This window comes from Nyctereutes procyonoides, unplaced genomic scaffold (assembly GCF_905146905.1).
Source record: "Nyctereutes procyonoides isolate TBG_1078 unplaced genomic scaffold, NYPRO_anot_genome, whole genome shotgun sequence".
NCBI classification, from domain to species: Eukaryota; Metazoa; Chordata; class Mammalia; order Carnivora; family Canidae; genus Nyctereutes; species Nyctereutes procyonoides.
Window position 1 is genome coordinate 34,460,793 of NW_026575126.1, and position 24,084 is coordinate 34,484,876.

Consider the following 24,084-nt stretch of genomic DNA (forward strand, 5'->3'; position numbering starts at 1 on the left):
TTAATGGACAAGGAATAGTGTCTTCAAAGAATGATGTTGGGGAAACTGGATAATCACATGCAGCAGAATGAAATTGGATCCTTACGTTAAACCCCTCAGAAAAATTAACTCAAAATGGATTAAAAACTCAAACATAAGATCTGAAGCTGTAAAACTCCTTAAAGGAAACAAGGAAAAATGACCTTTACGTGGGTCTTGGCAATGACCTTTTGGATATGACACCAAGAGAATAAGTAACAAAAGTAAACATTAGACAAATCAGTCAGTTAAGTGTCCAACTCTTTATTTTTGCTCAGGTCATGATTTCAGGGTCCCTCCCTACTTGTCTCCCTCTCCCTCTGCCTCTTCCCCTGCTTGCTTAAGTATGCACACTCTCCCTCTCTCTCTCATAAATAAATAAAGCATTAAAAAAAGAAATCAGGATCTCAAAAAGATACCTGTACCTCCATGTTCACTGCAGCATTATTCATAATAACCGAGTTATGGAAATAACCTAAGTGCCATAGATGAATAAATAAAGAAGCTGCCATATACACAATGGATTATTATCCAGCCATTAGAAAGAAGAAAATCCTGCTATTTGCAACAATTTGGATGGTTCTCAAGGGTATTATGCTAAATGAAATGAATCAACCAGAGAAAGACAAATATATTTTATGGCATCACTTACATATGGAATCTAAAAAAGCCAAATTCATAGAAATAGTAGAATGGTAGTTACCAAGAGCTGGGGATTGAGGGAAATGAGAAGGTGTTGGTCAAAGGACAAAAGGACATATTCACCTCTGGTTATGCGGTGAATAAATTCTGGGGACCTAACATACAGCATGGTGATTACAGTTCATAATGTACTGAAGGTTGCTAAGAGAATAAATCTTAAATGTTCTCACCACAAAAAAGAAATGACAATTATATGAGGGTAATGAAGGTGTTAACAACCCTACTGTGGTAACCATTTCACAATACATAAGTGTATCAAATATCATGTTGTACACCTCACACAATGTCATATGTCAATTCTATCTCAACAAATCTTGAAAAAAAATAGACAAAGATAAAAACAGACAATTCATAGAAAAGAACATGTAACTATCTAGTATTTCTATGAAGACATGTTAGGAATGAACATTAAGACAAAATACCACCTTATACTCAACAGAGTGAAAATAATAGAAAATTGGATAATACCAAGCAATTTGTAGAGAAACAGGAACCTTCATGCATTGCTGGTGGGAATGTAAGCTGGTATATAAAGTCATTTGGGAGGTAACATGGCTATCTTTCTTAGGATTAAGACCAGATAACCTCATAAAATTTGCAAAGGCATAATATATCCTTTTGATTCAGAAATCCAGGTGAAATTCTCTAAGGTACAAAAGAGGAAAGCTTGCATTTATTGATTTATTGATTTATTTGATGAAGCTGGAGAAAATCTAGATGTCTATTACTAGGGAATGGATAAAGAAGAGTGCTAAATGCATCCTATGTAGTAGTTAGAAGCAATAAACTAGGTGAACACATAATATCAAGGACAAATTTTAAAATCATAACGCCGAGTGAACAAAGCAGGAAATCAATTGTGGCCTTTAGCAGACTACTATCTATGTAAATTAAACACACACACACGAAACACTACATGATTCCTAAGAATATATACATATCGAAGACACAGACTATACATGTTAGAATAAGTACCTATCATAATAAGTAACATTTATTGAAGATATATGTTGCCTGCCCAGCTCTTTTCTAAATTCACTAATGTACTAATTCTCAAAACTCTTACCATTGTTATCTCCAGTATATAATTGAGAAAACTGAGGCACAGAGGGGTTATATAGCTAGTGGTTGGCAGAAGTGAAGCTCAGCCCTAGGCATCTGACTCTGAAACCTCTGCTCTTCATCCTGCCCTATAGTATCCATGAGAGGGATGCAAATAGTAGCCATGAATAAATGATTAACTTAACCCTCTGCATCTGAGGTCTAAAAAAGAAAAAAGTGTTTTATTATAAAACCTCATCTGTCCCCCACTACTCTGAGTCAAGTGCTTACATAACAAGAACAGATAGATTATACATTTATTCCTTTCTGATTCTGAAATTTTGAGTCTTAATCTTTTACTTTACATTTCCTAGGACAGAAAGCTGAGTATATCATTCCTGATATACTCTGTGAAAAAGAGAAAAGTATATTATTTTTCCACTTTCCTAGGACAGTTAACTATATCAGAGTAATTCCCAACACAAAGTAGACCCTTTCAGTAAATGAGTATCTACCGTAAGTTCTAAGTTTTAGCAGACAAAGAAACTGTAATAGCTACGTTTGTACATATAATACTAACACTCTTTGCTCAACTAGTAGAACATTATAAGGAGGGAATAGTGTTGTTATTTTAGCCACTGAGGCTGGAAGTATTATAAAGATTATGTAATCATAATAACAGATATGACATTTGTGGCAAAAAGAAAAATAGAGCAAAATATAAAGCAATCTTACAGTAGAATGCTTCCAGAAATGAGCAATTTCATCAATATTTGTTGCAGGATGAAGTAAAAAGTAGTACTTCCATTCATCCCAGTCTACTGTCAATGTTCCATCACCATCGATGCTGGAATTTAAAACAAAAATAGTGCTTATAACATTTATAACAAATACTCTAAAAATAAGTACTAAGTATAAGAATTACTGTTGAACATTTTAAAAGTTTCTAAAACATATCTTATGTTAATTGTTCTTACATAGAGACAACCTAAGTGTCTACTAATGGATGAATGGATAAAGAAAATGTGGCATGATGCACACACACACACACACACACACACACATATACACATGTGCACTTGCTGTGGAATATTGTTCAGTCACAACAAAGAAGGAAATCTAGCCATTTAAGACAACATAGGTGGAACTTGAGGGCATTTTGCTAAGTGAAATAAGTCACACAGAGAAAGACAAATACCATTTGATCTCACTCATAAGTGAAATCTTAAAAAAAAAAAAAGAAAAAGAAAGAAAAGATCATAGATACAGACAACAGATTGGTGGGTGGCGGCCAGAGGCAGAGGTTTAGGGGATGAGTGAAATGGGTGAAAAAGGTCGAAAGTTACAAACTCCAGTTATAAAATAAGTAAGTCATGTGAATGTAATGTATAGCATGTAACTATAGGTAATATGCCATACTGCATATTTTTAAAAGTTGCTAAGGGAGTAAATCTTAAAGGTTCTCATCACAAGAAAAAAATTTTAACTACATATGGTGACAGATGTTAACTAGACTTACTGTGATAAAAATATATATATTACATTGTACACCTGAAACTAACATTACACATCAATTATGCCTCAATAAAATATAAACAAATTTAAGTTTTAACTACAAAAAAATAGTTTCTTATATGATAAGTTTCTAATCACAAAAAAATAATAGTAATAAATAAGAGAGGAAACATTGGAAGGGATGGATATGTTTATGGCATAGATTGTGGTAATAGTTTCCTAGGTATATACTTACCTCCAAACTCATAAAGTTGCATATATTAATTATGCACAGCTTTTTATACATCAAAAAATTAAAAATTTTAAAAATCAATTGCTCAAGCAAATTACACCTATTCTTTAAACTAAAAGCAGGGAGAATTTTATTCTAGGAACTCTATAAAGTATGTACACTTTATGATTTAGTCAACAGTATTCTCATAATTCAATAAATTTCTTAACAATCTTTCTTATAACACTGTCAATAAAAGCTGATATTATCAAACCTAAACAGGCAGGCAGGGAGAGAGGGAGGAGCTACACCTATAGCAATTACTTTCTAACATGGAATATTAAATAAAAATTAAAACTATCAAAAATAAAGATAAGGGCTGACCTTTGTAGAATTTTTTTTGCCTGAGCTTCAGAAATATGCATACCCAGTGATTTCAAAGCAGCAATTATTTCTGAAGTTTCTATTATTCCTTTAAAAAGTGAAAAAATATCAAATTAAAGTATCTTAAAAGATAACAAGGCAAAATATACTTAGAATACAATAGTCTTTTAAAAGCCCATATTTTTTTACCTGTATTCCCATATTCACAATACAAAGGCTAAAAGCTCTGAAAACTACATGACTTTTTATAAATTTGGCACCAAAATTTATTTGGTAGTCAATTATTTATCCGATTTTGTGTGATCATTCATTTGTTTCACTGAAGAAATGTTCATGTATATAATTGCACTGTGATGCTCCAAACCCCACTTGGAGTATTATATATCATATATGCACTATATTGCTCTTCTCAAAACCCAAATTCTAAATTTCTAAATACATTTTACCCTAAGGGTTTCATAAGAGACTGTACATCTGCAACAGATCTAGATTATTGTACCTACTTGGAAAAAAATTAAAGAGCTAACTCCAAAGAGGTAAGTTTTTAAAGAAATAACATACCTAAAATACAATACAACGCAAACTTTAACACAACCATATCCTGTGTTAAATAACTTGAATCAACTGATATATTTAATACAAGCCTGCTATGCATCACAATCTCATGCTACTGGATGTTGTGAAGGAAAAATTAAGCATTCCATATGCTCCTCAAACTCCAAAACACTTAAATCATCGTGTCACTCTCCAAGTCCAAAAAATCTTTGATCCCTCCCTGTGTAAAACAAATAAGTGAGGCTACTCAATGTTTTACAATATGAGGGCATTTTCATGTTTAAAAAAAATCAGCCTAATGTCACCTAGTTGAAAAATATATAACAACAAAAAACTACTATAAACTCAGTCACATCTTTATTTTCTATTTTATGAACCATGGCTGCATCTGCATACATTTATAAATAGCATACATATGTATTAGCCCATAGACAAAGCCTAGTATTTGTGCATAGAATTGTGATCACTCCAAGGCCCCTAGTGTTCCAAGCTCCACAGGGTAGAATTTACTGGTCTATTCCTTAACCTAGAAATCAAATTTTTCTCCAACTGGGGAAACAGAATCCTCTGCTTTATATCCCATTACAATGTTTGAACACTATATTCATTAATTTGATAATTAAAAAATTTTTGAAAGTGTACTATTAAAATCACTATGTTAAATGTGAGAGAAGCCAGAGATTAATAAAACAACAGCTCTTGAGGAGCTTGTATGGATGAACTACTTATTTTAAAAATATATCACTCTTGCCAAATATATGTTACAGAAAGGTTATGAATAAAAAGTACTGCAGGGATAAATAAGAGTTAAAAGTCACAGATGAAGTACTATAAAGGATAAACAAGAGATCACCAAAGAAACAAAAAATATTTTTCAGCAAAAGGTACAGTATGAGCAAGGTACACTTACTTGTTTAACAAAGATTGATTGCAAATTTACATACGGTACTAGAAAGCAGGATAATAGCTACTTTGAAGGGTGGTAGTGATTTGGATGGGATGGAAAAGGGACATTCCTGAGATGCTAGTAATATTCTGCTTCTTAATCTGGATGCTGTTTTCATGTTGTATGTTTATCTCAGAAAAATTTGTGGAGATTTTACTTAGAATTTATGCACATTGCTATATATATTATATGTCAATTAAATCTTCCCCCAAAAATAGTAAGTTAGGGCCAAACTTGAAATGCCATATTAACCAGTTCTCACCTTGACAATTTCCTAATTCTGCCTTTGTTCAAACTATGATCTCTCTGCTCAAGAAACCCTTTGGGTTTTTTTTTTTTTAAATATTTATATATTTATCTGAGAGAAAGAGAGAGGAGAGAGAGCATGTGAGTAATGGGAGAGGAGGAGAGAGAAAAACTAAAGTACACTCGCTGCTGAGCATGGAGCCCAACACAGGGCGCCATCCCACAACCCTAAGATCATGACATGAGCCGAAAGCAAGAGTTGGATATTCGACTGACTGAGGCACCCAGGTGCCCCTAAAGAAGAAAGAGGAAAGAAAAAAAGCCCCTCAGCCTTTTTTTTTTTTCTGTTTATGTATTGATTCAGCACAAAACTAAATTGTCCCTGGGCACAGTAAAGCTCTTCCTATATTGCTTCAACAGCAACTATCATAGTCTACCTTTTGTGTCTTTATTATTAATTTACCCAAAATTGTTAACTTCAGAACTCTTTTGTTAGCACAAATCCAAGTGCAACAGTTCACATATAGCGCTCAAAAACTGTTTACTTCATTGAGCTAAAATACATCAAGCAATTTTTACCTGAAAGAAGTTAAAATTCCAAGCTAAGATGTAGGAAAAAATTAGGTAATGAGATCCAGAATATGATGAAGGCCTATGAACTAAAGATTCAAAGTTGACTTTAATTTTTTGCAGCAAATTTTCACTGAGAAGATAGACTTGAAATGAATTCAGCAGAATAACAGTAGTTAGATAGAGAGGAGGACCGCAACCATTCCAGCATTGCAATTCCAGGAAGAAATGCAAAATATTCCATTGCTGTACCACAATTTATTGCTAAATAACAAACTATCCAAAAAAGGTAACAAACTATCTCCCAAAATTTAGTGGTTAAAAACGATGTGTTTGATTATGAGTATGCAATCTGTGCTTGATTAAACTTACTGGTTCTTCTGCTGGTCTTGCCTGAGCCCCTCCTGTGAATTTAATCATCTGAAGTTTTGTTCAACTACAGCTAGAAATCCAAGACGGTTTCACTCATGTCTGTTAGTTAGCTCAGATGGAAATGTAGAACAATTGAAAACTAAATGAGAGATCTCTCCAGCTGGGTTGATAGATCTCTTTGCAGGTGGCTCAGGATGTTAAGAAAGAGAATTCCAAGAGGACAAGTTTCAGTGTACAAGTACTTTTTAAAGCCTTGCTAATGTACTAATGGCTGAAGTAAGTCAAATGGCCAAGCCTAGGCCTGTATGGTTCACGGCTAACAAAGGCATACATCCTGAGAGATGTGATTCACTGGGAGAGCCAATGGAAAACAAAATTATTTAACCTTCCTTAGCCTCAGTGTTTGTTCTCACCTCTAAAAATGCAGCTACTGTGATGACTTGTGTAAGACAAAAATAAAACATAGCAAATAAAGTCCAATAAAGTTAGTCCCTTTCCTACCATTTCCTCAATATCCAAAAAAAAAAAAAATCCATTAAAAGAAGAATCTTACCGATGAAATTATGTTCAATAATTACGTCATTCACATCATTATAACTGCATTCCATGGACATTTTGGCTGAATGGGAGCAGGAGCTCAGATACTACTTGTTGAGAGAAGTTAAATAGATCAGATCAGATCACATTGGGGCTTGAGCACTTCCTGCTAGTGAGTTTAACAGTACACCAGCCCACATGCATCCTCTTGCCCCCAATGATTGGCATAAGGCCTGGAAGGCCTCCTGGGGGACAGAAAGCAGGTGGTAAAAACTGAATCTTGTCTACTATTAATTTTTAACAAATACAATGTGTAATGAGCTGGGAGAGTCCCAACAGGAACAATGATATCAGGAAGGAAAAGCAGGGGAAGATCTGATGCAATGAGCCAGATCCAGTAATAGAACTCAGAAGGAAATGTTGGCTCTAGGGTCAATGACACACACCTGATACCAGAAATTACCCTATCTCAGCCAATATGGAAGCAATTGGGCACTCTGGAAGAAAGTGACTGCATGTTCATATGAATTGAGAAAACTGTACCTTGAGGCCCCAAATATTCTAGTATTCCAGACACTTGATTAAGTATAACAGAGGGGAGGAGTTTCCCAGGGCCGCCATAACAAAGTACCACAATCTGGGTAGCTTAGAACAACAGGAATTTATGTCTTACAGTTCTGGAAGCCAGAAGTCTGAAAACAAGGTGTCATGTCAGCAGGGCCATGTTCCCTATGAAGATACCAGAGAAGGATCTGTTAGTGCTTGTCTCCTCGCTTCTAGTAGCCGCAGGTATTCCTTGGCTTGTTGATGCATCATCAGTTCATCCCTGACTACATGATACTAAATGGACATTTCACATCATCTTCCTCTGTGCATATCTGCTTCTGAGTTCAAATTTCCCCTTTATATGACACCAGTCATATTACGTATTGGGCACTAATGTCATTTTAACTTATTACTTCTGTAAAGACCTATTTCCAAATAAGGTCGCAGTAGGAGGTACAGGAGGCTCAACATATCTTTTTTAGGGTGCACACAATTCAACACATAACAGAGGATATATTCCCTTTTCCACACAAAAAGCATGCTGGCCAAAGTAAATTGGCTGAGCTCTACACAAAAGTGGTCACTGAAGCAACAATGATGACACAGAAAGAAGGCAGCTCAATCAGACCTAGCACCTCTGCTAGTGCCTAAGCTCTGCAGATCAGGTGGGCAGTAGCCCTGGGGCCAACAGTAGAGCTTCATACCAACTGTCACAGCTCAAAACAAATGAAGCCCATGGGAATTTGGCAGTAGCTCTACTACAATAGTACCTCTGCAGAACTTTGGGGACTGAGCTGTGATATTCCAGTTTGACTAGGCAAGGCAGAAATTCAAAGATTTATATTGCTAATCACTGTATTACTTTCAGATTTCCATCTTGCCTCAGAAAAAGTATTTTCTTTATTACTAAGAGCTATAAGCACTGATTTGCAGCTTTACCAGAGACAATAGTAGCATTGTGTTTTTACTAAGGACATTATAATTTCACTGGTTATCTGACACAGTGGATTTTCAGCTTCCAAATGATGATCATGGTGGTAATCACCAATAACAGTGAAATTCCAGAATAGCACAAGAGCAGAACTATCCAGCCAAGATCAGCAGCAATTGATGACCAGTTCTAACTGAAAAACATTAGTAAATAGACTAAAGCTTCTGGGTATTATTTCAGTAGCAGGACCCAGAAAGGCCTAAACTTCTTTCTGGAAAGTGAATGGAAGCTTGAAATCCCTGAAATTTGGGTATCACAGGTCACTAAAGCCTGCGACATTCAGGTTACACTTTGTTTTACCCAAGAATCCATCAGTATGACCCTTATCTGCTAGTACACTTAGAACTGGTACACAGTATAGCTCTCTTGGTACACTTAGAATTTTTCAATTAACAAAAACTAGATTTCTGAAAACTTAAAAATTAATACATATGTTTCCTAAATAGGGTATAATTGGGTTCTAATTACCCATGGTTGCTTAGCCACATTTGGATGCAGAAATGGTATTCTACTTTTACCAATAGTCTTTCTGATTTAAGGGTTTGTGACAAAGTACACCTTTCCTCTGTAAATCAGCATAGATGCTGGTTGCAACACTATGTATAAGAGTACAAGATTGGAAACATCCCAAATGTCTTACAATATAGGAATGATAAGTCTACTCATAAACGGAATATTTCAGAGTCATTAAAAACTAAGTGAAGAATATTAAATGAAATGAAAATGCTTACATTATAACATTAAAAGAAAAAAGTAGGACACCAGATGATATGTAGTGTAACTACAATTTCATTTAAAGAGAGAAAGAGAAACCAAGAAAGAAAACGGAAACTAGAAAGTCCAGAAGGAAATATAAAAACACATTAAAATGTTAAAACTGATCTCCACACAGCAGGGTTACAAGTAACTTTAACTTTCTTTTAAGATATTTTCTGTGTTATCTAACTTTCCTGCAATCAAAATATTTTCAAAATCAGCAAGTAAACAATGTTATTTTTAAAATTACCATATACTTTCAGCTCATACATTGCAGAAGAGCGGAGAGGCCTACTCCCTAAGCCAAGGAGCTCTAAATTCAGAGGACAAATTATTTTATTAAAAAAAAAACAGTAACAACACAAAAATTATAACAATATAATAATATATACATATAGTTTATATATTATTCTCAGAAACAAAAAATTACCGCTAGATATGTAATAAAAATAACTAAATCATTGATGGTACAAGTCAGTTAAAGGTTGATAAAACAATGTCCTTTGGTACTGACAATTATTAATATTAAGCTAACTGGGAATAAAACACAAACACATACCATCATTATTTTTGTCCAGACTATTAAATGCCAGCCTCATTTTTTTCTCGTGGTCTTTAAGGTACTGCATAAATTCTCCAAAGTCCAATCCTGAATCATCATTGGTATTTCCAGCTTTAAAAATCTCCTACAAGAAAGAAGAAACTCATTGCAGAGATGTACTGCAAGTAGATCCACTATAGCATGCTAACAGTGGCACATTTCACTCACATTAATTATTGTCTTCGTTTTTCAGTCACAGCTACAAGACTAAGTACATTTGTGATTTTTTTAAACTTGTGCAATATTAGAGTCAATAGTCACCATGTCATTCCAAATAATTCTGAGTCTGATAAGCAGGTATTTATTAGAGGTAAACAATGAATGCCAAGTACCTTGAGAAAAGAAAGATACTAAAATATATAGTCTTTGCCATCAGAGACCTCATACTCTATTAACTAAATGAGAGAAAATACTTAAAATTCTAGGAGGACTTAAGACAGATGAGTGGTAGGCTCCTCGGTCCTCGAACACAGCTAGATCAATATCAAATCCTTTTGAACACCTAGGAAATCGATCTGAGGATTAAGAAAACAATCTGCACAACTGGAGGGAGAGAACATGGCAGATATGAAGTTTGGAGCCGGAAACTGGGGGACAGAAAAGCCTTGGTGCCACAGAGGAAAGGGAGTCATTTTTACAGAACCAATTCAGGGAGAGAGGGAAAGAGAGCAGTGCGCAGGGTTTCTCCAAAACACTGTGGTAAGGAGATCCGCTGAGTGGCCCAGGGAGAGAAATTTCTTTTTCTAGGGATACATTTGGAAGAGGGTTTTTGCCTCTGCAAGGATGAAAGGCTCACAGGGCACCACTGAGCAGCAGTTCAACAGCCAGGGACAGACACACAGGCAGAGGGCAGATAACCTGCTTGCAGCTTGTCACTGGACTTCACCATAGACTCCAGTCACCTGCTCTGCCAGGCCTCTGCTTTTCTGGGGCAGAGAGGAACAGGCACAATGTTGCGAGGCTCTTCTCTGGGGGAGGGGAGCAGGTCCACACCTTGCTGTACCCTGTAAGGTTGGGAATTTTGAAACCCAGCCACAGCCAGAAATAAAATACAGGAGAACAGTGGCACCAGGTATGATCATGGCCCACGCACAGACAGGTTGAGGGCAGGGATCTGATGAAAGCCTGAGACACAGGAGAGGAGACTGATCACTTTTCTGTGAGGGCCTTCTAAAAAGCAGTGACCACAAGTTCTCCTTCACAGGATGAGAGGGTAAGGTGACACCATCTTCCACCCCGTGCCCACCAGCACTGCCAGACTTCAGAGAGAAACAGCACCTCCAGTGGAGGCTGGAGTTCCTTACACCAAACCTGAGGCCCCTGTGCCTGGCAGGAGCATCTTTACAAGTGCAGTTCTAACTGTAAGCCAGCCTCTTCTCTAGAAGACCAACACAGGACCCTTTCATGTACCAAGTCTACGGGTCATAGAATGCTGCAAAGACTCAGCTTCAGTCCTGGTGGAAACAGAACCAGGCTTTCTTTTTCTTTTTCTCTTTTTTATTTCTTTTTTTCTTTTCTTTTTTCTTTGGAATGAGGCTCATAGTCTTTTGTTCATTTATTGGTTTCTTTATTACCTTTTCTAATTTTTTGGATCAGGCTTCTTTTTTTTCTTTTCCTTCCTTTTTTTCTTTGGACTCAAGCTTATACTTTTTTGTTTGTTTGTCTGTTCATTTGTTTGTTGCTCCTTTTCCTTTTCTCTTTTCTTGGGTCAGGCTCCCCCTGTCCTTTTTAAGCATATCTTAACAAACTAAATCAAAGCACACTTAGTTAAAAGTCTAAACACTCCCCACTGTAAGCAAGGAGGAACTCTGCAGAGGACTGACCTGTGGGGGAAAGCAGCCAAAACACAATAGCAGAGTGCACAAAGCATATACCAGAAACACTTCCTGAAGTGCCAGGCCCTGGACAGTGTAGGACTCCTTCTTAATATAGTATTACTCTCAGGAGCAGAAAACACAACAAGCTTTCATAACATGTGAAAGACAGAAACCTGGACATAATGACAAGACAGAGGAATTCTCCCCAGAAGAATGATCAAGAAGAAATCACAACAGGGATTTACTCAAAACAGATATAAGCAATATATCTGAACAAGAATTTAGAACAACAGTCATAAAAATACTAGCTGGGCTTGAAAGAAGCATAGAGGATACCAGAGAAACACTGGCTGCAGAGATAAAAGACCTAAAAACTAGTCAGGCTGAAATAAAAAATGATATAACTGAGATGCAAAACTGACTGGATCTAATCACAGTAATGAAAGATGATGGAAAAAGCAGAGAACCGAATAAGTGATACAGAAGATAAAACTATGGAAAATAATGAAGCTGAAAAAGAAGAGGGAAAGAAAATTATCAGATCATAAATATAGACAGAGAATTTAGCGATTCCACTAGGCACAATAATATTAGTATCATAGGAGTACCAGAAGAAGAATAGTGGAAAAAAGGAGCAGAAGTTTTATTTGAACAAATTATGGCTGAGAAATTCCCTAATCTGGGGAAGGATACAGGCATTCAAGTCCAAGAGGCACAGAGAACTCCTCTCAAAATCAACAAAAACAAGTCAACAACAAGACATAGTGAGACTTGCAAAATACAAAGATGAAGAGAGAATTCTGAAAGCAGCTAGGGACAAATGGTCCTTAATCTATAAGGGTAGACACATAAAGTTAGCAGTAGATCTTTCCACAGAAATTTGCTTGGCCAGAAGAGAATGGCATGATATATTCAATGTCCTGAATAGGACAAATAGGCAGCAAAGAATACTATATCCAGCAGGGCTGTCATTCAGAATAGAGAAATAAACTTTCTAAGGCAAGGAAAAACTAAACAAGTTCATGAACGCTAAACCAGATCTGCAAAAATGTTAAAGGGCACCCTATGAGCAGGGAAGAGACACCTTTTAGTGCCTTTCTTTTGAAACAAAGACTACAAAGGAACAATTTACAGGAAGGGCAACTTTATAGGTTATACAATGACACTAAATTCGTATCTATCAATAATTACTCTAAAATCTAAATTCTCCAATCAAAAGACATAGGGTAAAGACCATCACTATACTGCTTATAAGAGACTCATCTTATACTCAAAGACACCCCCAGATTGAAAGTGAGGGGATGGAGAACCATGCTAACGGACATTAAAAGAAAGCTGGCATAGGCATACTTATATCAAACTAGATTTTAAGCCAAAGACGTAGTAAGAGATGAAGAAGGGCACTACAACATACTAAAGGGTTCTATCCAATAAGAACTAACAATTAAAAAAAAAAAAAGAACTAACAATTATAAGTATTTATGCCCCAAACTTGGGAGTAGACAAATATATAAATAAATTAGTAACAAACTTAAAGAAAATAATTGGGATCCCTGGGTGGCGCAGCGGTTTGGCGCCTGCCTTTGGCCCAGGGCGCGATCCTGAAGACTCAGGATCGAATCCCACATCGGGCTCCCGGTGCATGGAGCCTGCTTCTCCCTCTGCCTGTGTCTCTGCCTCTCTCTCTCTCTCTGTGACTATCATAAATAAATAAAAATTAAAAAAAAAAAAAAAAAAAAAAAAAAAGAAAATAATTGATAATTATATAATAGTAGTAAAAGATTTGAACACCCCACTCACAGCAACAGACAGATTATTTAAACTGCTGACCTAAGAATATCAACAAAGAAACAATGGCTTTGAATGACACGCCTGACCAGAGGGATTTCACAGACATATTCAAAACATTTCTTTCAACCTAAAGCAGCAGAATACACATTCTTTTCAAGTGCACATGGAACATTCTCCAGAATAGATCACACACTGGTTGACAAATCAGGCCTCAATTACTACAAAAAGACTAAGATCATACCATGCATGTTTTCAGACCACAGCACCATGAAACTTGAAGTCAACCACAAGAACAAATTTGGAAAGACCACAAATAAATGGAGGCTAAAGAACTTCCTACCTATCATCCCAAAGAATGAATGGGTTAACCAGAAAATTAAAGAAGAAATGAAAAAATACACAGAAGCAAATGAAAATGAAAACATGGCAGTCTAAACTTTGAGACACAGCAAAAGTGGTCATAAGACAGAATTATATGGCTATACAGGCCTTCCTCAGGAAACAAGGAAAGTCTCAAATACCTAATCTTCCATCTAAACGAGTCAGAAGGGATCCCTGGGTGGTGCAGCGGTTTAGCGCCTGCCTTTGGCCCAGGGCGCGATCCTGGAGACCCGGGATCGAGTCCCACGTCGGGCTCCCGGTGCATGGAGCCTGCTTCTCCCTCTGCCTGTGTCTCTGCCTCTCTCTCTCTGTGACTATCATAAATAAATAAAATTTAAAAAAAATAAATAAATAAACGAGTCAGAAAAAGAACAGCAAATAAAGCCTAAAACCAGCAGAAGGGAAATAATTGAGATTAGAGCAGATATAAATGATATAGAAATTTTAAAAAAAATAGACCAGATCAAAGAAAGCAGCAGCTGGTTCTTTGAAATAATTAACCAAATTGATAGACCCCTAACCAGACTTATCAAAAAGAAAAGAGAAAGAAAACAAATAAATAAAACCACAAATGAAAGAGGAACAATCACAATCAACACCACATAAATACAAATGGTTATAAGAGAATATTTATATGCCAATCTGGAAAAATGGATCAATTCCTAGAAATCTATAAACTATTAAAAACTGAAACAGGAAGAAATAGAAAATTTGAACAGACTCATAATCAGCAAAGAAATTAAATCAAAAATCTCCCAACAAACAAGAGTCCAGGGCCAGATGGCTTCCCAGAAGAATTCTACCAAACATCTAAAGAAGTATTAGTGGGGTGCCTGGGTGGCTCAGTGGTTGAGCATCTGTCTTCAGCTCAGGTCGTGATCCCAGGGTCCTAGGATCAAGTCCCATATTAGGCTCCCCACAAGTAGCCTGCTTCTCCCTCTGCCTATGTCTCTGACTCTCTCTCTCTCTCTCTCTCTCTCTCTCTCTGCATCTCTCATGAATAAATAAATAAAATTTAGAAGGAGGAGGAGGAGGAGGAGGAGGAATTATTCCCTATTCTTCTGAAGCTGTTCCAAAAAACAGAAATGGAAGGGAAACTTCCAAACTCATTCTATGAGGGTATCTTTTCTTGATAAAAACCCTCAAGAAAGTAGGGATAGAAGGAACATAGCTCAACATCATAAAGGCCATACAAAAGGTCCACAGCTAATATCATTCTCAATAGGAAAAACTGACAGCTTTCCCCTAAGGTCAAAAATACACAAGGATCCACTCTCAACACTGTTGTTCCACATTGTACTGGAAGTCCTAGTCTCAGCAACCAGACAACAAAAAGGAAAAAAAAAGGTATCCAAATCCAAAAGGAAGAAGACAAACTTTCACTCTTCACAGATGACATGATACTTTATGTAGAAAACCCAAAAGACTCCACCAAAAATTTTCTAGAACTGATACATGAATTCAGCAAAGTTGCAGGAAATAAAATCAACCTACAGAAATCTATTGCATTTCTATACACAAACAATGAAGTAGCAGAAAGAGAAATCAAGGAATGAATCCCATTTATAATTACATCAAAAACCATAAGATACCTAGGAATAAACCTAACTAAAGAGGTAAAAGATCTGTAAGGTGAAAACCATTGAACACTTATGAAAGAAACTGAGGAAGACACAAAGAAACAGAAAAACATTTCATGCTCATGGATTGAAAGAACAAATATTCTTAAAATGTCCATACTACCCAAAGTACACATTCACACATTCAATTCTATACCTATCAATATAACAGCAGCATTTTTCACAGAGCTAGAACAAAGAATCCTAAAATTTGTAAGAAAGCAGAAAAGAACCCAAATAGCTAGCCAAAGTAATGTTGAAAAAGGAATGCAAAGCGGGAAGCATCACAGTTCCAGACTTCAAGCTGTAATCATCAATACAGCATGGTACTGGCACAAATACAGATATACAGATTAATGGAACAGAATAGAGAATCCAGGAATGGATCCACTGCTGTATGGTCAACTAATCTTCAAAAAATCAGGTAAGAATATCGAATGGGGACAAAAGAGAGTCTCTTCAATAAATGGTGTTGGGAAAACTGTACAGCAATATGCAGAAGAATGAAACTAGACCACTTTCTTACACCATACACAAAAGCAAGTTCAAAATGGATGACAGACCTAAATATAAGACAGGAAACCACCAAAATCCTAGAGGAGAAAACAGCTAGTTTGACCTTGTCCAGAACAACTTCTTACTAGACAAGTCAGAGGCAAGGGAAACAAAAGTAAGAATGAATTATTGGGCCCTCATTAAGATAAAAAGCTTCTGTACAGTGAAGGAAACAGCCAACAAAACTAAAAGGCAACTGACAGAATGGGAGAAGTTATTTGCAAATGACATAGCAGATAAAGAGCTAGTATCTAGAATTTATAAAGAACTAATCAAAATCAACACACACAAATAATCCAGTTAAGATATGGGCAGAAGATATGAATAGACATTTCTCCAAAGAAGACATACAATGGCAACCAGACACATGAAAAGATGCTCAACATCACTCATCAGAGAAACAGAAGTCTAAACCACAATGAGATAGCAACTTGCACCTGTCAGAATGGCTAAAATTAACAACTCAGGAAACAACAGATGTTCACAAGGATGAACAGAAAGGGGAACCCTTTCATTCCTTGGTGGGAATGAAAACTGATGCAGCCACTGTGTGAAACAGTATGGAGGTTCCTTAAAAATAGAACCACCTTACAATCCAGGAATCACATTACTGGCCATTTACCCAAAGAATACAAAATACTAATTCAAAGGGATACATGCATCCCTATACTTATTGCAGCATTATTTAAAATAGCCAAATTATGGAACCTGCTCAATTATCCAGCAATACATTAATTGATAAAGAAAATGTGATATATATATATATATATTAGAATATTATTCAGCCACAAAAAAAGAAAGAAATCTTGTCATTTGCAATGACATGGGTGGAGCTATAAAGTATTATGCTAAGCAAAATAAGAGAAAGATAAACATTATATGATTTTACTCAAATGTGGAATTTAAGAAACAAATGAGCAGAGAGAAAAAAAAGAGAAAGACGCAAACCAAGAAACAGAATCTTAACTCTAGAGAACAAACTGATGGTAAGGTTGGGTATGGGGGGGAGACAGGGAGTGGTAGTGAGAGGAGGAGTGGGAATGGGTTTAAGGAATGCATTTGTGATGAGCACCAGGTGATGTATGGAAATGTTGATTCACTATATTGTACACCTGAAAATAATTTTATAGTGCATGTTAACTAACTGGAATTTAAATAAAAACTTAAACAAACAAAAAAAAAAAAACCCAGGGGCACCTGGGTGGCTCAGCAGGTTAAGCAACCAACTCTTGATTTCGGCTCAGGTCATGATCTCAGGTTCATGAGATTATGCCCCCTCCCATGGTGCTCTCCACTCAGCAGGGATTCTGCTTGATATTCTCTCCCTCTTCTTCTGCTCCTCCCCCCTCCTCCACCTGCAAGTAAATAAATAAAATTAAACAAATAAAAATTTGTTTAAAAATAAAAGAAACCAGGGATCCCTGGGTGGCGCAGCGGTTTGGCGCCTGCCTTTGGCCCAGGGCGCGATCCTGGAGACCCGGGATCGAATCCCACGTCGGGCTCCCGGTGCATGGAGCCTGCTTCTCCCTCTGCCTGTGTCTCTGCCTCTCTTTCTCTCTCTCTGTGACTATCATAAATAAATAAAAATTAAAAAAAAATAAAAAATAAAAAAAAATAAAAATAAAAGAAACCAGCAAACAAAAAGTTAAAGAATGAAGATATGGTCCTTCCATAGTTACAATTACTTGTGTGATTTGAAATGTAACCTTGGATGATCAATTAAAATTCTTTTAAAAAGGATTATTTTAAAAAGAGGGGGAAAAAAACCCTCTACGCGTGAGTAGGGATTAGTCCCTTCAAGGGCACTGTGCTGGATAAAGCCACTTATAAGTGAATTTTGTCATCTTCTGAAGACAAGTTCTCCAGTACCCTAAGTATCTTTTAAAGATTGATTCATTACCTCAAATAATGCTTAAATATAGGATGAAATTATCCAATCATTTTTAAAATAAACTTGTCAGGAAAGTACAAATCACAGCTCCATGAGAGACAAGGAAACTCATAATATCCTGCTCTGTATCCATTCAGAGTATGAATTAATTGATCATGCTCAGAATGAAGTGAACAATTTATGTATCTCACACTACTAAAAATAACTTTAGTTTGTGGGAAAAAAAGAATGAAATCATGCCATTTGTAATGGCATGGATGGAGTTAGAGAGTATAATGCTAAGTGAAATATGTCAGAGAGAGACAAATACCATATAATTTCACTCATGTGGAATTTAAGAAACAAACAAAAAAAAATGAGCCAAGAGAAAAGAGAGAGAGAGAAACCAAGAAACAAACTCTTACTATAGAGAACAAATTGATGGTTATCAAAGGGAGGCGGGTGGGGAGATGAGGATTAAAGAGTATACTTATCGTGTTGAAAATAAAACAAAATGAAGTAAAGTGAAGTAAAATAAAATAAAATAAAATGAAAACAAAAGGAAGAAAAGAAAATACAGCTCACACTTTAAGAAACAGAAATGGACAATACTGAGGACAAGTTACCCAGTGAGTCTGTATTCAATAACCCAAATATCAAAGGAAGGTATGACTGTGAAGAAACCTTTAGTATTTGACTCCCTGGACTATTTGGCTGTAAGCTCCAGAGTAGCTTGTAGAAGTCCTGGGGTTACTGAAGAAATCTTGTACCTATCACATGCTTAACATTTAAAATATATGGTTGCATTCGAGGGAAATAAAATTATTCATTTTGAAAATGAAGCCAGTGTATTAGATTCCAGAAGAGGTGATATGTGTACTCTTCTTAGGGTACAAAAATTGAGAAGACACTGCTCTTTCAGTCAATTTTCTGTTCTGTAAAGAAAAAAAATTCCACCTTGCACTTAACTCTCTTGCATGCTTTCTATCAGAACCAGTTTCACTTAAGTTGCCTTCCTAGGAAGATTTCAGGAAACATATTCTTTCCAATTTTAGTTTATGTGCTGCCGCAGCAAGCACCAAGAAACATATATTTTTAAAGATTTTATTTATCCATTTGACAGAGGGAGAGCACCAGTGCACACAAGCAAGGGGAGCGGCAGGGAGAGGGAGAAGCAGGCTCCCCACTGAGCAAGGAGCTCGATGAGGAGCTGGATCCCAAGACCCCAGGGATCGAAGGCATGACATGAGCTGAAGGCAGACATTTAACTGAGTGAACCAATCAAGTGCCCCCAGGAAATGTATTCTTAATCAGCATGTATCCATTTGATCTTTTTGAATGACTTGAATGTGCATCTCCTGACCAGATTGATGGCTGTTAAAATTCAGGGGCAGGAAGTCCTGACTGTTGGTGTGATGTGGTGGTGTGTTGTTTTTCTACCCAAACTTGGCATGGCCTCTGTTTTATAAAAAATCTCTACCAGATACTTTCGTCTAATGGCTGGTACTGCTAAGGGGTAAGCAAATGAAGCATCAGACAATGAAATTTTTTTTAAGATTTATTTTATTTGAGAGAGAGAGTGAGGAGAGGGGCAGAGGGAGAAAAAATCTTAAAGAGGGTCCACATCCAGCATAGAGCCCAATGCAGGGCTCGATCTCACAACCCTGAAATCATGACCTGAGCCGAAATCAAGAGTCGGACACTTAGCTGATTAAGCTACCCAGGCACCCCACTTCACCTACCATTTTTAATCCATTTCTTTGGCCACCCTACATGTCTGCTCAAAGATGGAGATCTTAAGCTGATCTAGATGCTTTTAGTGGAAAGGTCTCTTCAAATTGACTGTTTTCTATACACTAATAATGAAATAGCAGAAAGACAAATTAAGAAAACAATACCATTTATCCACTTACAGTAGACAATAAATAATAAAATACCTAGGAATAGATTTAACTAAGGAGGTATAAGACCTGTACTCTGAAAACTATAAAACAATGATAAAGGGGGGAAAAATGATGAAAGAAATTGAAGATACCTAGGAATAGATTTAACTAAGGAGGTATAAGACCTGTACTCTGAAAACTATAAAACAATGATAAAGGGGGGAAAAATGATGAAGAAATTGAAGAAACATGAACAAATTAAAAGACATTCCATGCTCATGGATTGTTAAAATTAATATTGTTAAAATATCCATATTACCCAAAGCAATCTACAGACTCAATGTAATCCCTACCAAAATAACAACAGTATTTTCACAGAACCAGACAAATAATCCTAAAGTTTCTGTGGAACCTCAAAAGACCCAAAATAGCCAAAGCAATCTTGAGAAAGAAGAACAAAGCTGGAGGTATCACAATTCCAGATTTCAAGATCCACTACAAAGCTGCAGTAATCAAAACAGTATGGTACTGGCACAAAAAAAATAGACACATAGATCAATGGAACAGAATAGAGTCCGGAAATAAGCCCACGTTTATATGGTCAATTTTCTACCAAAAAGGGGCACGAATGTACCATCAAGGAAAGATAATCTCTTTGATAAATGGTCGTAGGAAAATGGGACAGCTACATGCAAAGAATGAAAGTTGGCCCCTTTTTTACACCATACACAAAAACAAACTCAAAATGGATTAAAGAGAAAGAAAAAAAAACAAAACAAAATGGATTAAAGACCTGAAACTATAAAACTCCTACACAAGAACATAGGCAGTAACTTCTCTGATACTGACTATAGCAATATTTTTCTAGATATAGCTTCAGGGGCAAGGAAAAGAAAGGAAAATAAACTATTGGAACTACACCAAAATAAAAAGCTTTTGTACAATAATGGAAACCATCAACAAAACAAAAAGGAAACCTACTGAATGGGAGAAGATATTGGCAAATGATATATCCAATAAGGAGTTAATGTCCAAAATATATAAAAAACTAATACAACTCAATGCCAAAAAAGTAATAATCTGATTAAAAAACGGGCAGAGGAACTGAATAGACATTTTCCCAAAGGAGACACAGAGATGCCAACAGACGCATGAAAATATGTTCAACATCATTAATTATCATGGAAATGCAAATCAAAACTTCACACCTGTCAGAATGGCTAGAATCAAAAAAGACAAGAAATAACAAGTGCTGGAGAGGATGTAAAGAAAAAGGAACCTTTATGCACTATTAGTAGAAATGTATATTGGTTGCAGCCACTGTGGAAAACAGGAGAGAGGTTCCTCAGAAATTAAAAACAGAAATACTGTATGATCCAATAATTCAACTATTGGGTATTTGCCCCCCCCCCAAAAAAAAATAAAAACACTAATTTGAAAAGATTTATATACCTCTATGTTTATTGCAGTATTATTTACAAAAGCCATCAAAGTGTCTACTGACAGATGAATAGGTAAAGAAAATATGGCAGATATATACAACATTATTCAGCCATAAAAAAGGACAAGATCAATCCATCTGCAACAACACAGCTGAACCTAGAGGGTATTATGAAAAAGGAAGTAAGTCAGACAAAGAAAGACAAATACCACTCGATTCCAATTATATGTGGAATCTAAAAAGCAAAACCAACAAATAAACAAAAAGCATAATCAGACCTACAAATATAGAGAACAAGCTCACGGTCATCATAGAGGACAGAGTTAGGAAGATGGACAAAATGGGTGGAGAAGAGTGAGAGATTAAAGACTTCTAGTGATGAAATGAGTAATCACAGAAATAGCATTGTAATAGAGTTGTTTGGTGACAGATGGTAGCTACATTTGTGGTAAGTACAGTATGACATATAGGAAAGTTTGATCACTGTGTTACACACCTGACATTGATATAACATTAGTATGTCAATTATACTAAAATAAATAATTTTTAAAAAGGAATGTCAATTTATATTCTCATCAAAAATATTATAGTGTGCTTGCTTTCCCAAATTATGAAAAATACCAAATATCATCAAACTTTTCCAATGTTTGCCAATCTTAACTGACAAGGAAGAAAGGAAAAAAGAAAAGAAGGGAAAGAGGAAGGAAAGAAAAATTATCTTTGTTTCAATTTGCATTGTTAATGAAAGTAAACCTTTTTTCACGTTTGCTGGCTTAAATATGATTTCCATACCCGAACCTAACAACCTATGCAGGTAGAAATTGGATACTAATCGCTGAGGAATAAAAAATACACAGGAAGATTAAAAATTACTATTCACATTATATTAACAATTTAGAATCAAACTCAGACAAAAGAAACCAAAAACAAAAGACTGACATATTTGACTATATATAAAAGGAAAGGAGGGGCGCCTGTATGGCACAATTGGTTGGGCATCCAGCTCTTGGTTTCAGCTGGGGCCGCAGTCTCAGGGTTGTGAGATCAAGCCCTGCGTCAAGACTCTGCACGTGGCACAGATTCTCTCTCCCTTTCTCTCTGCACCTCTATTCATGCTCTCTCTCTCTGTAAAATATGTAAATAAATCTTTTTTTTTAAAAAAAAAGGAAAAATAGGTCCAAAAACATTATGAATTTTAAAAAAGTAACCTCTGTATTAAGACCAGATGGCATGATGAAATAATTTATCATTTGAAATTATTTTTTTAAGATTGTATTTATTTATTCATGAGAGACACACCGAGAGAGAGGCAGAGACACGGGCAGAGGGAGAAGCAGACTCCATGCAGGGAGCCCCATGTGGGACTCAATCCCAGGACTCCAGGATCACACCCTGGGCGGAAGGCAGGTGCTCAACCACTGAGCCACCCAGGCATCCCTCTCGTTTGAAATTATTAATATGCTAGGTGTCATATTGAATTGGTAATAATTTTTTTAAATTACCTACTGTTGGTGAGGGTGTAGGAAAAAGCACTCTTATACATGGCAATAAATGAGTACAATCTAATTTTGCAGTATGTACTAAGATCCTTATTCATACCTTTTGAGCTTGAAGTTACTCACCTAGAATTTTATTCTAAGGAAAACAAACAAAAACAAGAAATTGTACTTGTGCACATTTTTTGTATTGCAGGAAAGTTGTTGAAATGATGTTTTGTTTGTTCATATCGTAAGAGGATAACTAAGTCTTTATACCTTTAAGAGGTGATGGAGGGTAGTTATAATGTCTTTCATTGATTTCTCATCCTATATAATACTAAAATTAATTTTAAAGATGTGAAGCACTCTCTTATTTATCATCATATAGCATAACATCTATTCACTGATAAGTGAAACACATTTCAACTAGATTTTTCCTTTGCTTTAATATTGGCAAACTTACTAGAAATCTGAAATATCTAGAAATACATGAATATAAATTGGCAAAATTACCATTATTTATCATTATAAAGCTCTCAAATTTTAATTAAATAATAAATCCTAGGGTATCACAGCCAAATTTTAAAGTTTCTCCCTAAATTTTTCCATATTTTATAAATGTATGAAAATAATACTATATAAGATTGAAAGACCTCTTCCAGGGGTGCCTGAGTGTCTCAGTCAGTTGAGTGACTGACTCCTGATTTCCACTCTCAGGTCATGATCTCAGGGTCGTAAGATGAAGCCCTGCCTCGGGCTCCGTGGTAAGCATGAATCCCGCTTAAGATTCTCTTTCGTCCTTTTAGGGTGCCTGGATGGCAGAGTGGGTTAAGCATCTTAGTTTTGACTCACATTGTCATCTCAGGGTTGGGAGATCGAACCCACTGGGCTCATACTCAGCACGGAGTCTGCTTGGAATCCCCTCTCCCTCACCTCTGCCCTTCCTGCTCATGTCTCCTCTCTCTGTTTCTAAAAATAAATAAATCTTTTTTTTTTTTAAAGAAGATTCTCTTCCTCTTCTCTCTGCCCCTCCCCCTACACATGCACACACTTCATGTCTCTCAAATAAAAAAAAGAAAAACTTTTTCCATTCATTTGTTCATTTTCCTGAAATTTTTAGTCCTTGTCTACCAACTTCACTTATTCCCCTTTATTCCCTTTGCTGAACAAGTCTTCCAAAGCAATTTACAATTTTCTATTGTAGTGTTTGTTTAATGAAGCTCCAAGGTGTATATTTTTTTTCCTTTGGAAAGCAGGT

General features: G+C 36.1%; 1 protein-coding gene across 1 annotated transcript in view; it reads right to left on the minus strand.

Annotated features, from left to right (window-relative positions):
• The window catches only part of LOC129519956 (calcium-binding mitochondrial carrier protein SCaMC-1-like), a 49,536-nt gene that overhangs the window by 19,012 nt on the left and 6,440 nt on the right, over positions 1-24,084 (minus strand). The window contains exons 2-4 of the mRNA XM_055340803.1: positions 9,950-10,076; positions 3,872-3,959; positions 2,497-2,608 (exon numbers count right to left, since the gene is read on the minus strand). Of these exons, the coding sequence (XP_055196778.1) occupies positions 2,497-2,608; positions 3,872-3,959; positions 9,950-10,076 (327 nt within the window). The remainder of the gene's footprint in view (positions 1-2,496; positions 2,609-3,871; positions 3,960-9,949; positions 10,077-24,084) is intronic.